The 14,894-nt window shown below is 39.5% G+C and overlaps 2 protein-coding genes across 5 annotated transcripts in view; both read left to right on the forward strand.

The window, feature by feature from the left end:
* foxp4 (forkhead box P4) overlaps positions 1-7,325 on the forward strand; it is a 110,615-nt gene extending 103,290 nt beyond the window's left edge. For both annotated transcript variants that reach the window (XM_081607263.1, XM_081607264.1), the window contains exons 17-18: positions 347-519; positions 1,596-7,325. In XM_081607263.1, the coding sequence (XP_081463389.1) occupies positions 347-519; positions 1,596-1,743 (321 nt within the window). In that variant the 3' untranslated portion in view covers positions 1,744-7,325. The remainder of the gene's footprint in view (positions 1-346; positions 520-1,595) is intronic.
* Positions 7,326-12,759: 5,434 nt separating this feature from the next.
* Positions 12,760-14,894, forward strand: part of mdfi (MyoD family inhibitor) — a 28,807-nt gene continuing 26,672 nt past the window's right edge. The window contains exon 1 of one of the 3 annotated variants that reach the window (XM_081607265.1): positions 12,760-13,657. The gene's annotated coding sequence lies outside the window, so the exon portion shown is untranslated. The remainder of the gene's footprint in view (positions 13,658-14,894) is intronic. The other 2 variants (XM_008409260.3, XM_008409259.3) reach the window with 2 other exon arrangements.

Consider the following 14,894-nt stretch of genomic DNA (forward strand, 5'->3'; position numbering starts at 1 on the left):
GTTTGCGTCTAAGCTGAGGTTGTGGCTCCGTTTCTCGTTGCATTCCTGTTGAGACTTTTGTGTGATCGCGCGCACACATTCACTTCTTGACAGGGACCTACGGGAACAACTCTTTCAGCTGAAAGTACTGTATATAAGTGCCCCCTAGTGGTTTGAAATGACGTTCGCCGTGGCCTTTAAATAAAAATGAGCTCTGACGTGGACGATTTCTAAAAAATTAACCACCTTTGCATTCCTTGTGACTTTAATTATGCAGTTAAGTTGGTCTTTAGATGCATTTCTGTCTGTTAAACTTGATTGTCTGTTCAATCAAGCACAACTTAAATCTGTCTGTCTTTGTGTGCAGGCGGCTCTGGCAGAGAGCAGTTTGTCCCTGCTGAACAGCCCCCCTCTGGTGACCCCTCCGTCTGCAGCCAGCCTCAACATGCTGCACGTGGGCCACGACGATGTCAGCTCCACCGTGGAGCAGGTCAACAGCAACGGCAGCTGCAGCCCCACGCTCAGCCCTCAGCAGTACAGGTACGAACCAGAGCAGACGCGTATGCGCACATCACAGGGCATGACTTTGCGTCGCAATTTTTCAGGGATGCAAAGAAAAGTTTTCATTCATTCGTGAGTTACGACAGACAGTTTAGCATCTGTCAATCATGGCCTGACTTGTGCACGTGGAAAATGTGGGGTTGGAGTGTCACCTTAAGGTGTTTAGAAAAACATTTGAGCAAAAAAAAAAAAAAAAGGACAAAACAATCTAAAAATGTAGGTAGAGGTGTAAATGATTATTCCTGAGGTTCACATTTAAAATGGGAAATTTGAAGTCTTGTCATCACATGTTTTTTTTGTTTTGTTTTTGGCAATTCCAAATCTTCTGAATTGATTTAACTCAATTTAAATACACTGGATAGAAAATGAATGAATGACTTGAAATGAGATATGTGTATTTGAATTTGAACTCCACACTGATTGCAATGAAACAAAATATAAGTGCAAAGTATACAGAGTACTTTGCTAATGTACTTGGAAAAGTAGCGCATCACAAATAAACAAAAAAAAATAATTAGTTTAAAAAGTAAAACTGACCAGATAGGTGTGTTATCTTATATGTATCCATCTTCCTTTATCCTGATACTCCTAAAATAAATTCAGTGAACATTAGTGAGCAAAGAGCATCATGAAGACTGAGGAACACAGCAGACAGACCAGGGAGAAGGCTGGGGAGAAGTTTAAGACATGCCTTAAAAGGAACTAGTGGACTACATACAAGCATAAGTTATGACTAATACTACCATGTCATAAAATCAGAGGATTTTATCCATCATTTTTCTTCCTCACATTTGTTGGAATGCAACTTCAGTTGCATTCCAACAAAATGCAACTGAAGTTTGTGATTCTAACCCAACAACAAAGGTTAAAAGTGCAACAGATGTTACTTTTGTAAAAGCACTGTAAATGAATTTACTTTAGGCACGTTGATATTTTCCGTAAAGTGCCCTTTCATAAACTGGGTACAGCACAGATGAACTACCAGTGATTTCGTAGCTGTACAAAGTGTTTTGCATTGCATCACCTCACTGACGGCTCTGTTCTCTCCTGTGCAGCCACCAGGTGCACGTGAAGGAGGAGCCGACTGAGGTGGAAGAGGACAGCCGACCAGTATCCCTCCTGGCCGGCGTCACACACAGCCTGCCACTGCCAAGCGACGAACGTGATCTGGAGGAAGATCTTCCCACCGAGGAGCTGGAGTAGGACGCGCCTGACCAAGGGATCAACGGGCCGGGACCTCTCTCAGAATAGTCCTACGGCCCTCTCATCAGCATGAAGAGGAGAAACAGCATCCGTACACTTAAGAGAAAAGAGAGGGAGTGGGAAAAAAAGAGAATGTTTTTATTTTTTAAGTTTGTTTTAAAGAAAGTTTGAACAACAGAGAATGACATTGAGAAACTCAAAAAAAAAAAAAAACAGGGTTTAGATGACTTTTGTATACGTTCAGTCGCAAAAACCTGACTGTGGAGCACTGCTTTACCTCCGGGTGTTGCTTTTACAACACTTGGCTCAGAGGTGTAACACCACTTTACTCATACACACTCTCGCAAAACCTGTGCACGCACGCACGCACGCACACACACGTACACACGCATACTTGTTTACCTGTCAAACCATGTCCCATGTCTCGGCGACAAAAACAACAAAAAAACATGTCTCGGAGGGCGTGGAAGGGGAGAGGCAGGTGGACAAAAAAGATCCCAAGAGGCATGGACACACGCTCTCTCTCTCCTCATACCACCACCTGGCATAGGTGCTTTTCTCTCTGTGGTCTCAGTTGAGAAGAAACACTGATGTGTGTTTGGAAAGAACAAGACATACACAAACACATAGGATCATGTGTATATAGATTTGGAGAGGTCGCTGGGGGCAGGACACCTCTTCTCCCCCGTTGGAGTCAGATACTTGCTTTTTCATACACTTTGATTTGATTGAGACAAAACCGATGGCCTTTGAGATGAGGGAGAGAGAAGAAGAAGAACGACGGCATGACCCTGCTCTCTGTCTAGGCCTCAAAACACCAGTGCGACGGTCACTAAGGGACATTTTTTTTTGTTTGTTTGTTTTTTTCACTATTATTTCCTTCTACATTAAAGAAAAGAAGACGTTTTTCCGACCATTAATACAGCCCACGCCATTCCCCTGCCCTCCCACCCCGAAGACTGCAGGAATAGGTGCTCTTCTTCTTCTTCTGTCTGCAGATGAGCATGGAACACTTTGGAGAGGAAGAAGAAATGACGGGAAGCAGCGAGAGACGAGGGAGGAAGTGTCTACAGAAACTTTGTGACTAAAAAAAAGAAGAAAAAAAACTGTCTGTGATTTTGAGAAATAAGAAAAAAAAGATGTGTGGTAGCTTTTGTCATTTCCTTTTTACTTTTTATTGTTTACGTTTGATGATCAATATTCCCATTGTGGATTTCTGCTCTTCTAAGGATGTACGTCTGTTTTGTTGTTTTGTTTTGTTTTTTTAAATTTTTCTAAGTTGTTTGATTTGCTCTGGTTGTTCACGCCATTCCAGAATATGTATTGGCAAAATAATGAGTCACCATTTAAAAAAAAAAAAGAAAAAAAAAAGAAGCACAGTATTGTCCCAACTGTCCTGCCCCTCAACAGCCTTTGTGTCCCAAATGAAGCAGGAGAGAAAATTGGAAATAGCACTTAAAAGTTACCGTTAGCCGCCAAACTTTGCTCTTATTTTAGCTCAATCTTTTCTGTTTTTTCTTCCTTTTTTTTTAAGTTGTGTATTTACTTAAGATGTGTCTGTAATGCTTTAAAAAACATAAATATATATATAAATATATATATTACTGCAGTCAGAGAATACCTCATCCCACAAAGGTTCTGCCCAGAACTGTGTCCAAATTGATTAAGAAGAAGTAAGGGGAGATATTCCTTCTGTGGGACACCAAATGTGGCAACTCTGCTCAGCCTCAATTCAAAGCTCTATGGTTGTAATTGTTACTGTGTAGAAGTTATCTGCGATTCACTGTGTGCGTTTGTGTTCAAGAAAATAGCACGCTAGATTTTTTTTTTTTTTTATTATTATTATTATTATTATTGTTTCTTGTAGGCGTCGAAGCGTAACTTTTCTCTACAGTTACATACCAAATTTAAGCATTTATTTTTAATCTAATATCTTCTTATCATGTTCCCGTTTTATTTTTTGTTACAGGTAACCAAAGAAATAAGTAGAAAACCAAAAACCCTGTGCTTTATTTTACCCTTCTTTTTTTTTTTTTTTTATCTTTTTTCCTTCAGAACACGGGCCAAAAGACAAGTAACCATGGCATTTTTCTTTCCTGTAATGACATTCACACGAGTGTTGTCCTAAAACTCTTAGACTTACAGTGCTCTTCATTCCAGAAACCAAAGTGTGCAAAGCAAGCTGGGATTTTAGGTACATTTTCAGAATTACTTCAATTAGGTATGAGGCCAAATATGAATAAAAACAAATCTTGCACAGTTCCTCTGAAAGACACAATGCAGAGAGGAGAGAGTAAAAAGCACTTATAGACGAAACCCTGCCTCTATGCTGACCCATTTTAAGTTTCAGTACTACTACTACATTTGAGCAGACCCAAACAAAAGACTTTTTCTGCGTTTTGTTTTAAATATTAGAGGGTATGCAATCCAGAAAATAAAAAAAAACTCTTTCAACAGGAACCTCCTCCACAAGAGGAGGAAGTGTTCTGTGTCAGGCTTCAAAAAGTCACAACTTTGGACAAAAAGAAATTATTCAGAATATGCGTTGCAAACAGGGAACATTTAATGTAATGTGGAAACAACCAAGGGATACAGTTATTGTCTTCGGTGGATTTTGGGGTATTTTATTTTTTAACTGAACTTCGGATGTTTTTTTTTTTGTATTTGTTTTTCTTTTCTTTTCTTTTTTTTCAAAATATTTCCAATGACTTTGAGTTAAAACAGGACTGTTTCCTGTTGCAAAAGAGACCGAGTGCAAAACACATACCTGGCAGGCAGAGATGTTGAAAAGAGATAAAAATAACCAAAAAATATTACTACCTCCTTTTCAAAACTGTTCAACAGATAGCCAGTGGGAATCTGAACTCTCTTTAACACTTGCTCTTTACTCTTCTTCAATGATAATACTAAGAATGCCAAAACTGTTGTTACACATACTTTACAAAAAGGGTTGCCTGGTATTAGGAGACATCCGGTTGTGATATTGTTGTTGAATATTGCGATGGCGATGTTAATTGCAATTGAAACACATTGTCCCTTGCTCTTCTTTTTCCTTTTCCACCGTCACAATGTTCCAGTCACTCTTACCGACTGTGGTCATAGAAAACGATACAAGTTCAGCCAGCTGATTAAAGCTCATTAAAAAGCAGAGTTTGAATGCATGCCACGGGAAATGTTATAGCCTAGCAAACATAGCATCTGTTGTGATCGTGATAACTGCAGTTTGATAATTGTGCAGCTCCATATACAAAAGAAATCAACAATAGCTGGTGGCTCCCTTTCCCATCGTCCCATCGAAAAAAAGTAATGCTGTTTCACTTTTTATATAGTTAAGAATGACTACCTCTCCGTTAACCATATCTGAAGCACTCGCTGCATCTCAAAAAGCGTTGAGAAGTGCTTGCTAACTGTGTTATTTTCTTCTCCACACCTGATTATCACTGAGCTTTATAAAGGAACAGCTTCTTAGTTGAACATCTCCTTCTACGCTGGTTGTTAGCGGCTTCCTCTCATTGTCACAGGTGGTAATGGGCTACAAAACAACACACACTAACGCACACGCATACAGGTGCGCACCAGAACTGGCTCAAGCAAAGACTCAAAAACATCCAGATGTCCTAAGAACTGCTCAACACTCAAGAGGTCATTGAATCTCTTAACGTCACCACTAGCAGCCAGATCCAAACCAGGAGGAACTCCTGCATCCAGAACGTAGACGGTTCCCAAGTCGTGCTTTAAGGTACACCTGTAAACGAAGCCGTTTTGTAAAGATGTAGATTGTTCACAGATCAGCCGTGTAACACTGCTTTTTGTTAGCTTGGCATAACATGATGCATTCTTGTATATTAATGCTTGGTTCGTCTCTCCCATGCTTCTCCTTTGCCTTTGTTTTTGTTTGTTTTGTTTTGTTTCTTTCATTTTTCTGCACCTGTTGAGCTGTTGTAAAGTTTTCAACCTGGATTTCTATACTGTACCGCTAATGCTGAATATATGTATTTATCACATTAAGTGCTGCAGGTATCTTGGTTTAAACTTTTTTTTTTGTTATTGTTTCCATTTTTCAGTTCTTCATAAAACGTCTGGGACGCTTTTTTTTTTTTAAGTGTATTATCAAAAAGAAAAAAAAAGAAAATAATTGAATTTAGATCAGTGGTTTAGGAAACACCTGTTTGTATATTTATCTTAGCTAGATCTATTTTGATACTTTTTTGTCTCTGTATTGCATTTATGCATTTTTAAGGAAAAAAAAACAACAAAAGGAAAACAAACTAAAAAGGTTCTTCGTTGTGTATTGATACCTCAGATGGACTTTTTTTTCTCAAAGACAGGACCAAAACCTCTGAAAAGAGAAAGAGGAAAAAATGAAAGAATATGTAGCCCCTCTCTTGCTTTAACACAAAAAAAACTGTGGAGCTATTGAAAAGTATTGCTGTTGGTCCTTTCAGGTGCCAATGCGTGTCCTTGCTCCCTGTGACACCTCCCTCTAACCCCGTGAGCCCCCCTCCGTCATTCCTGTGCCGAACTCCGACCCGCAGAGCTGTCAATCATCTGCAGGTGCCAAGGGGCCGAGTCAGAAACCGAACAGGTGGCGACTCGCTGCAAACTTTATTTCCAAGTTCAACAGAGACAGATTAATGACTGACACTGTTGCATTAATATTATTATTTGTTGTTGTTGTCTTTGATACTCCTCCTTTTGCTTAGTCTCAAAACCAAAATGTGGAGTGGCTCTTTGAGATGCAGCTCTGACTACCAAAGGCATTGTGAGCCAACATTGCTTTAGTCCAAACTCCTGAACTGTAACCAAACTGCAACCAAAACCAATGTCACAACTTTAACCAACCAAAAAAAGAAAAAGAAAAAAACAAACAAAAAAAAAACCAGAGCTACTTCCAAAACTCTCCATCTACGCCACTTACCACCCTCACCTACAGCAGTTTCCCCCCTCATCCATTCGTGTAACCGTGTTGTGGGGAGCAGTCTACGTCCCTTTGGCTTGCGTCTGACTCAGAGAACCTAGCGAGAGCAAATCCTGATGAGTGATTGGACAGTTCTGAGGCATTATGGGAGGGGAAAGGGACTCTCAAAGCGGAGCTTTTGCCTGATGGTATTATCATATAGACAGCCAGATTTTGATGGAACTACCACTTTAACGATCCTCTGGTTAAACCTTAGGAATGTGTGTACATTTACAGCAGTGACTCTCTTTATTGATTCTTAGTTGAGTTTACCTGTTTACCTCTCTTTATTCCTTTGGTTTTTGTTATGTTACTTGTTGTTTGAAAGAGTGACCCGAGGAAGAGGCGGAAACAGGGACCAGGGCGGTTGCTTTAGACAGACAGATGACGAGCCCGGCCCTCTGACCCTCCTCCCCCCGGGGTAGCCATGTAATGCCAGTCACTGCCCTTTCCTTCATGCTGTATAAAAACACACACACATATATCTGTGTATTTGTAACCTGAATCTTCTTGTGTCTGTCCATGCAGACAATAAAAAACTGTACAGTAGGTCTAGTTGCATGTAATCTGTACTAATTATTGACAATGGCATTATAAAATGCAATAAAATACTTATTACACTGTCCTAGGCTGCGTCTTCATTCTTCTTCTTATTGCTCTCACGGTTTTAGTTCTAGTTTTTAGTTATATCAAATTGATCATTATTCACTCTATACCTTTATAAAGTAACACAACATATCATGAAGATGCAACCTACTGTGAACATCTTACTCGTATTTTGGCCTTTAATGATTCTGTTGTTTTTAAAACAGGCATATGTTGGACAATTTATTGTGCATTGTTTTAATGCACAGAATCACAAACATACAGGCTCAAATAAATACATACACCCTAATAATGTAAAAATGTTTATTTCCCAGATGCATTAAAACTAAAAGAATATGTGTATCCAGTTCAGACTGAAAAGAGTGGTGAAATATTTAAGACCTCTAGGAAGAAGTAATTTTATGAGTATATAATTTTGAACCTGTGTGGATTCGAGAAAATCTACAATGATTTTGTATTTCTGTTTTGGAAGAGAAAAAAATACAGCAGGTTGTAGGTTGTGTAATCAGTACACTTTTCAAAAATAACATGCGTAAAAGCCCACAATTAATATGACCGTAATGGCCATAGGTATATGCAAACTTGTGAGTTGGCCTATAAAGAGTAGGCACAGCTACAGCTGAAAGAAAATAAACTTTACTTACAAAGTTTCATTGTTCACTATGCAATTTGCATTACTTCTAAATAGAACAGCAAATGAATCGAAAATGTCCAGACATTAACTTTTGTGGCATCAAACTTGAATCACTTCTTGCAAAATAAGGACTTAAATTAAAAAGCTATGTGATAAATAATTTTTTAAAAGGGTCTAGCTATGTTGGTGTTTCAGCACAGATCACCTGCCTTTAGATTTAAGACGGTGCTTGCGCCAGTTCTGCTTAATCAGCGGGGTGGGGGGCTTTTACGGGGTCAGAGTGTGCTGTGATACAGTGAGTGGCCACCAGGAGGAGTAAACAACCCAGAAAACACAAGCAGCATCCAACAAACATAAACCCAGCAACAAACATTCCTGGACTCCACTGTCATGATTCGGCCAACAGGGAGGGCCAGAGAGTCCAGACCCAGGATTAAGTGAGCTACACTTGTGGGAAAATATGAAAACAGGTACATGAACACTCTGTAGAGCCAACATAGTTTTATGTGTGCAGGTGAACGAGAAGGTTCCAGTTGCTTATGTTTCCTTCTACCTCCTTACCTCTTGTGCAGGTGTGCTGCATGCCCTACAGCTCGTCTTTAAACCTCTGCAATGCTTCGTGGATGTGTTGCTTCAGGGAGAAAAAGTCTCTTGAATGTTTAATTTTTTTTTTTTTTTTGAAAGCTGAAACTTTGTTTAATCTTGTGCTTTTAGTGAACTTTGCTGTTATTCCACTGGGAAGAATCTCATTCCCGACATTTAAATCCCTGTGACATTTGGTTTTGGTAGAGTCCCCCCCCCCACAACCCCTTGTTCCTAAGCCTATTATATAGCTGCAAGCATGCAGGCACCGTCACACATATGTACATTTTTTCAGGCACATATGCACAAGATGAATACTGTGCACAGAAACGTAACACAACATAGTTGTGCAAGGTGAGCCGAGGTGCAGAGCAACAGACGAAGAGGTTATTTTTGGCTTGGAGATGAGGCGTTTGGGCCCGAACGGTTTTCTTAGCGCTCATCGGGATAGAGTGGGCAGCAGGTCCGGATGTCTGCAGATTTGTTTGTGGGAAAGTAGATCTGCACGCCCCTGCCCATGTGCATGAACTCGCCATGCTAAATCAATATGCATGTTTGTGTGATCGGGTGTGAGCAGAGGGTGTGAACGGCTGCAAGTCCCAACAGCATGCAGAGCACTGAGGTCCAGGCAGACCCGATGAGTCATAAAGTAAATTCACTGGGAGCCATGCTCACATCTCCCTCTGTCTCTCCCTGGTGCGCTCACTTTGTCGTCCCTCTCCCTTCTTTGCCTCCGTGTTTGTGGTTCAAGCGGTGGGCCACCCTCCAAACAATGCACTGACTCACCGAAAACAACACAACAAATTTGTGTATCTGCCGCTGTCTGCATGCACATCTGCATGGATCTACTTACTTCACTGTTTTTTCTTCTTTTCTTTTTATCGTTTTTTTACCCAAACCTTCATATATTAGTCTGTTTGGTTTCACATATGTATGCCCAACTGAGAATTTGGATTTTTTTATTTTGCCAGTGTCAGCAGTGAGGAAAAACTAGGCATTTGGAGGCACTTTTGACATGTAGAGAAGCAACTGTGGATTCATAAAATAGTATGATAGTAATTGAGGTTGGATGAATATATCAAGAAAAGTGGCAGCAATAGTCTATTTAGTTACTACATTGAGATCTTACCGAAGATGTACTCAAGAACTGAAGACAGTCAAAGTTACTATTGGTTTAAACACACTTTATGACTCGTTTTCTGTCTAAATCTTTGATGTATTAGTTTAAATTTATTTTGTAAACTGAAAATAATAACTGACTTACCCTATGGCTTAAGTCTTTTTACACAAATTTAATAAGAATACATTAGCTTACACTTTGCAATGACGTCTTTTGATGTCTCTTATATGGATTATGCAAATGCAGCTTTGATCCAAAATGCTTGTATGCAGGTACATTTCAATAAATAACAATGATTCTTTTAGTATCTGTGAGTAAATGTACATATAGTGCGTTGAAAACGTATTATGACCATTTTGCCAAGTTACAGTCACAAATTGTCCTGTTCTCCTTCCTGATGGTCAGGATGTGGATTTTTTTCTAAATGTAAATCAAAATGTGTGTCAGGCATTTAGATTCAGCCTCTTTTTACTCTGATTCCAATGCAAATAATTTCCTCCAGAGGTCACCTGACTGGATCCACCTGTTTGTTATTTTAAGGCCTCGGAGATTTGTTAGACAATATCAGTGAATAAATATAATCTAATAGAACAAACATCTTCTGTCAGAAAAGCTGGTCAGCACCGATGACAAAATGATAGGAGCCACATTTAGAGCAGCTAGTTTGCAAATGATTTGGGACAGTAGTTTACCTCCCAGCAGGTTAGTAAAGACAAATATGCAGCCAGATCAACAACATAATAGTTTAGGCAGCCTGTAGGCTAATCTTTCCTTTAGATTTTTATCTTTAACATTTTTTTCTTTCAATTCTAAATTGTATATTGCTTTGTAGTGGTGTGCCACATAAAATGTGAATATAATACTAACATTGGAAACACAGTAATAGAATATTGTGTTTCTAATGTGATGAGTCCTAAAACACGGAACGTCTTGTTTCTTTGTAATAATATTTGCATTCTGACCACAGGAACTTAAAGACACTGAGAAATGCCCTTTTAACCCCTTCCTGAGTAGTGAGTATACAATGTGCTCACTGTGCCTTATTTTTTTGTTTTAGCTATGGCTCGCCACTAACCAATAGCACAGATCTTCAGTTTTCACCTGTTGAGTTGGTGAAAACTGTTCCCGATTTATCAGTGTAATTAGGAAGCTTTTCCCACAGACTTGGCTAATTTGCAGTGGTATGAATAACTATAAAGGATCTGATCTTTACAGACTCCAACATTGTTGGACTCTAGTCTCAAGTGTACAATAAAGCACAGCACCCATTCCAGTGAAAAGTGTGTGGAAATCTAAGTACACACCAACATTTAGAATGCAGAAGGGGGTGTACTTTTCTTTTTACCATAATTGTAAGTGCACACACAGCCCCTGACAGCACGATGACATCAGGCGACTGAACATTAATGGCTTTGATCAGAGCTTGTGCAACTGGGTGAAATATGTGCAATAAAAACACCGTTTGGAAAAGCAGGAGGTTTTGAAAAGTCTGCGAGAAAAAGTGATAGTGTTAACAGTATGCTGAATAAAATCCGATCTGTACTGGGTTTATGGTGGTTGTGTCTTTTTTTTTTTTCTAAATATTTAACACACTGACAGCTGTTAAGTGTCTGACAGGTAAGCCCATGTATTCTTCACCAAGCGAATCCTCACACCAGCATTTCCTGCCACACAAGAAGCCATCGTTGTGTGGCAGGATTGTCGAGAAGAGAGACACAGACAGTCAGAGCAGCGGGGCCCAGCTGCAGAACAAAAGCATCTTTGTGAATGATTGGAACCACATTTTACCCTCAAGTCTCTCTGCACATGCTCTTTCTCATGCTCGTTTTCTCACCACCAGACCTTGTACTTCTTAAAAGCACAGACAAACAGACCGAATTGTTAAATAGCCTTTTGTAGAGGCTTGGGGATGCGTGTTAAGTTTTTGCTTTACACTTTTACTCACATTAAAATCTCTTCTTGTGTCCTCCTTGCTTTCTCTGTGTGTTGACATTTCCGGCATCTTTCCTGCCTGAGCACGAGTTTTCACGCGGTCTGGTCAGAAGACCTTTAGGAAGGAGAAGCAGGACTCAGTTCAGCCCTCTAGCATCTTGCTGTTTCTCAGTTGAGTCTCCCCTGAATCACCCTTAAAAAAAAGGGGGCGGATTGAGAAACAGAAAGGAAGTTTATCCTTGAACAGTTTTCTCTTTGCTTGGTTTAAAAAAAGACATATTAAAATGCCCTGGCATTTCCTATTGCGTGTGATGCACGTTTTGGTCTCCACTACCTCTGGCTAAGGAACAGGCCCACAGCACCAAAGATTCACCATAATGAAGAGTGGGCAATACATGAGTTTGTCTTTTGTTTCATCTCAAATCCTTGTGTCTGTTGCAAGACAAACCAAGGTTAGTTTAATCTGAACAAAGCACAAAGTTAAAGTCGCAGTAGAGTTAAGCAGGCTTGACCATGTCTATGTTGCTGACAATAGAACAACAACAAAAGAAATGAGACGGCGCTTGTGCATAAAAGTGAGAAAGCGTCTAGTGTTTGCCAAGGAGACTTGGTGATCCCAAGATGCCGCTCTTCGCTGCATGCCCGAGTAAGCTTTAAAGATCTGTTTTACCACCATGATCACTTCCCCTTGTAGCAAGTATGAGTGCTCCAGTTTAGTGGCCAGTGACCAAAAGAAATGATCGTTTTATGTCAAGTATGTAGGAGGGAAACTGAAAGTGATGGATCACCACATAAAAATTCCAAGAAACTGATTTGCTTACAACAGTAAAGTGCGTAAAAAGATCAAATCTTCAATTAGGTGCATTTTAAAGGGATATCAATATTTTGAACATGGTGTTTTTTCCCCTATTTAATAAGTATTAAAGCAGGATGTGTTTTTTTTTTTTTTACATTTCTCAGTAATGGATTATGCTGCTGCAATCAAAGCTGAATGTATTTTAAGTCTTTTTATACATCTTTACCTGGGCTGCCAGCAAGTTTGTGATAACTGTTTTCTTTTTTCATTGTTATTATTTCTAAGAAATGTTGACTTTTTCTGTTGATGGACACCTGCTCCAACATGTTTTAGCCGATTTTTTTTTTTTTTAAAAAGCGGTTACCTACTGTTTGCTTCTAAAGTGAAACTATTTTTGGCGGTATGGCGGAACATAAGGGTATGAAAAACAAAAACAGCAACATTCCCATAATAAACATTTAAATTACAGAGGATAACATTTGTACAATTTATCTCAGACAATAAAAGGAGATCACGATAATTTTCTTGTATGTGTCTTAGAATATTTTCTATGGCGTAAGAATGTAAGAATGTTTACTATTCTGATAATAAACGCTTATACATTGTTGACAGCATTACTACTCCTGGAGACTAAACTGTTCATTATTAATGACAAAACATGTGGCTTCTGGACTTCAAATTTGTAATGAAAGCTTGTCCGTGTTAGTGCTCTGTCTGGTTCGGGTTAAAGGGGTAATTATATGACAGTACAGTTCAGCCCAACTACTTTATTGCCTGCAGGAAGCACAATCACTGCTGACTGTAGTTTCCTGTCCAAAAGCAGGAGCAGCAGCAGCAACAGCAGCAGCACAAGTCAAAGGCTGACACAGTGGGTGTGAGAGGGGAGAAATAACAGAAAAAGGGATACACACCTCGGCTTGAGGTTATAATTAGCTTAGCTATTTTCTCCAGGAGGAGCTGGACTTTCTCAGCAGTGGTCGAGCAAACCTGAAAACAAAGGTTTCTGCGGAGTCAAACTTCCCCACATCTGGTTTGCTGGAGGACGGGGCGAGCCGAAGTCAGGCACTTTGGAGGCGGAGAGAAGGCTATCTGTGCTGAAGAAAATGCTCTGTATTTTGGAGCTTATATCACCTGTATAAACCGAGAAGAGTTTCTGACGTCGCGAAGAGACCCAAGTTTGGAGAGAAAGAGGACTCCAGCGGAGCTCGAGGTCCAGCGAAGGAGATGAGATGAATTAGACCAATAAATAAACATTTTGGTTGCTTAAGTGTCGCAGACAGTGAGAAGGTAAGGCTGTGTTTCCTCTCCCCCCCCCTAGTGCTTTTGTGAAGATAAAAGTAAGAAAAAATAAAGCTGAGTTTGGTCTCAGCATGCAGACACTCGCTTTTCATCAGAGCACAGACATGCAATCAAGGTAAACAAAATATCTGCCACATTTTGAGACTCTTGGTCCTGTAGGCTACATTTTCCCGAATATAATAGTTTAAGGCGCTTGCAGCTTCTCACGGAACGTGTTTAAATTTGGCACGTCGTACGAAGATTTTTCTTTTTTCCCGAAACTTTTACAAACGTTTCGCTATTTCAGAAGTTTATGGCCAAGCCTGTCGCGGTTTTTTGTGGCCGTATATTTGTGAACGTGGCTCTAACGAATGTCCTCTTTTTGAGCGTTTATTTCTCTGAACTTCGCTGTGTATTGTCAAAACTTTTTGTCGGGCAGTGAGAGCAGCGTTGTTGCCACGGGAGCGCGCAAACAGCTGCCCAGCTGAGCTGGTTTGACTGGTGGGGCGCGCGCCCGTTCCTTGGCTGCACGTGAGGCAGAACTTTAGAGCTGTTTCGTATTTTGCCCGAGGCCTTCAAAAACTGGCGAACAAAACACATTTACGAGGAACTAGGCGAAATATATCTTTAAACGGAACACTGAAAGTTCTCTTGTTTTAATGTATCCGCAAGGTAAATTGATAGGCTACTTATGTGTTTTGCTAATTTACTTATTTGTTTGTCAAGTTAATTGCAGTGGTTGCACATCTTTGTTATTAACAGCTAACAAATTGCTAATTGATTCTACGCCACCAATTTCACTCGAAAGTAAAATGTTTATTATCTAATATAGTCTCAACCTTTTACAGAATATAAACTAGATGTTATCATCCAGCTCAGAATCCAAAATTCTTAGATTTAGACATAAATCGGACAACGGTAAACAATACACATTAATTAAAGTTAATGTGAAAGTTAATGAGTTTAATGTGAATCTACTATATATTTTTATTAGCGTATTTTAATGGACATTTCTTTAGAACATTTTATTCAGCACAGCAGGAGGGAAATGATATCCGTATTTGATTTGTAAAATTTAGTATATGTAGTAACACTTCATAACAGAAATTGAAGTATTTTGTGTGTTTTCAAAAATATATATTCTTTTGAGGTAATATAGATACAATGTTGTGTACTGAAAAATGTATTTTGTGCACTAAACTCTGTAATATTCACTGAAAACCTACTTGTGTCTTCTTAAAAGAGT

The sequence above is a fragment of the Poecilia reticulata genome, chromosome 5, assembly GCF_904066995.2.
Source record: "Poecilia reticulata chromosome 5, P_reticulata-male-v2, whole genome shotgun sequence".
NCBI lineage: Eukaryota > Metazoa > Chordata > Actinopteri > Cyprinodontiformes > Poeciliidae > Poecilia > Poecilia reticulata.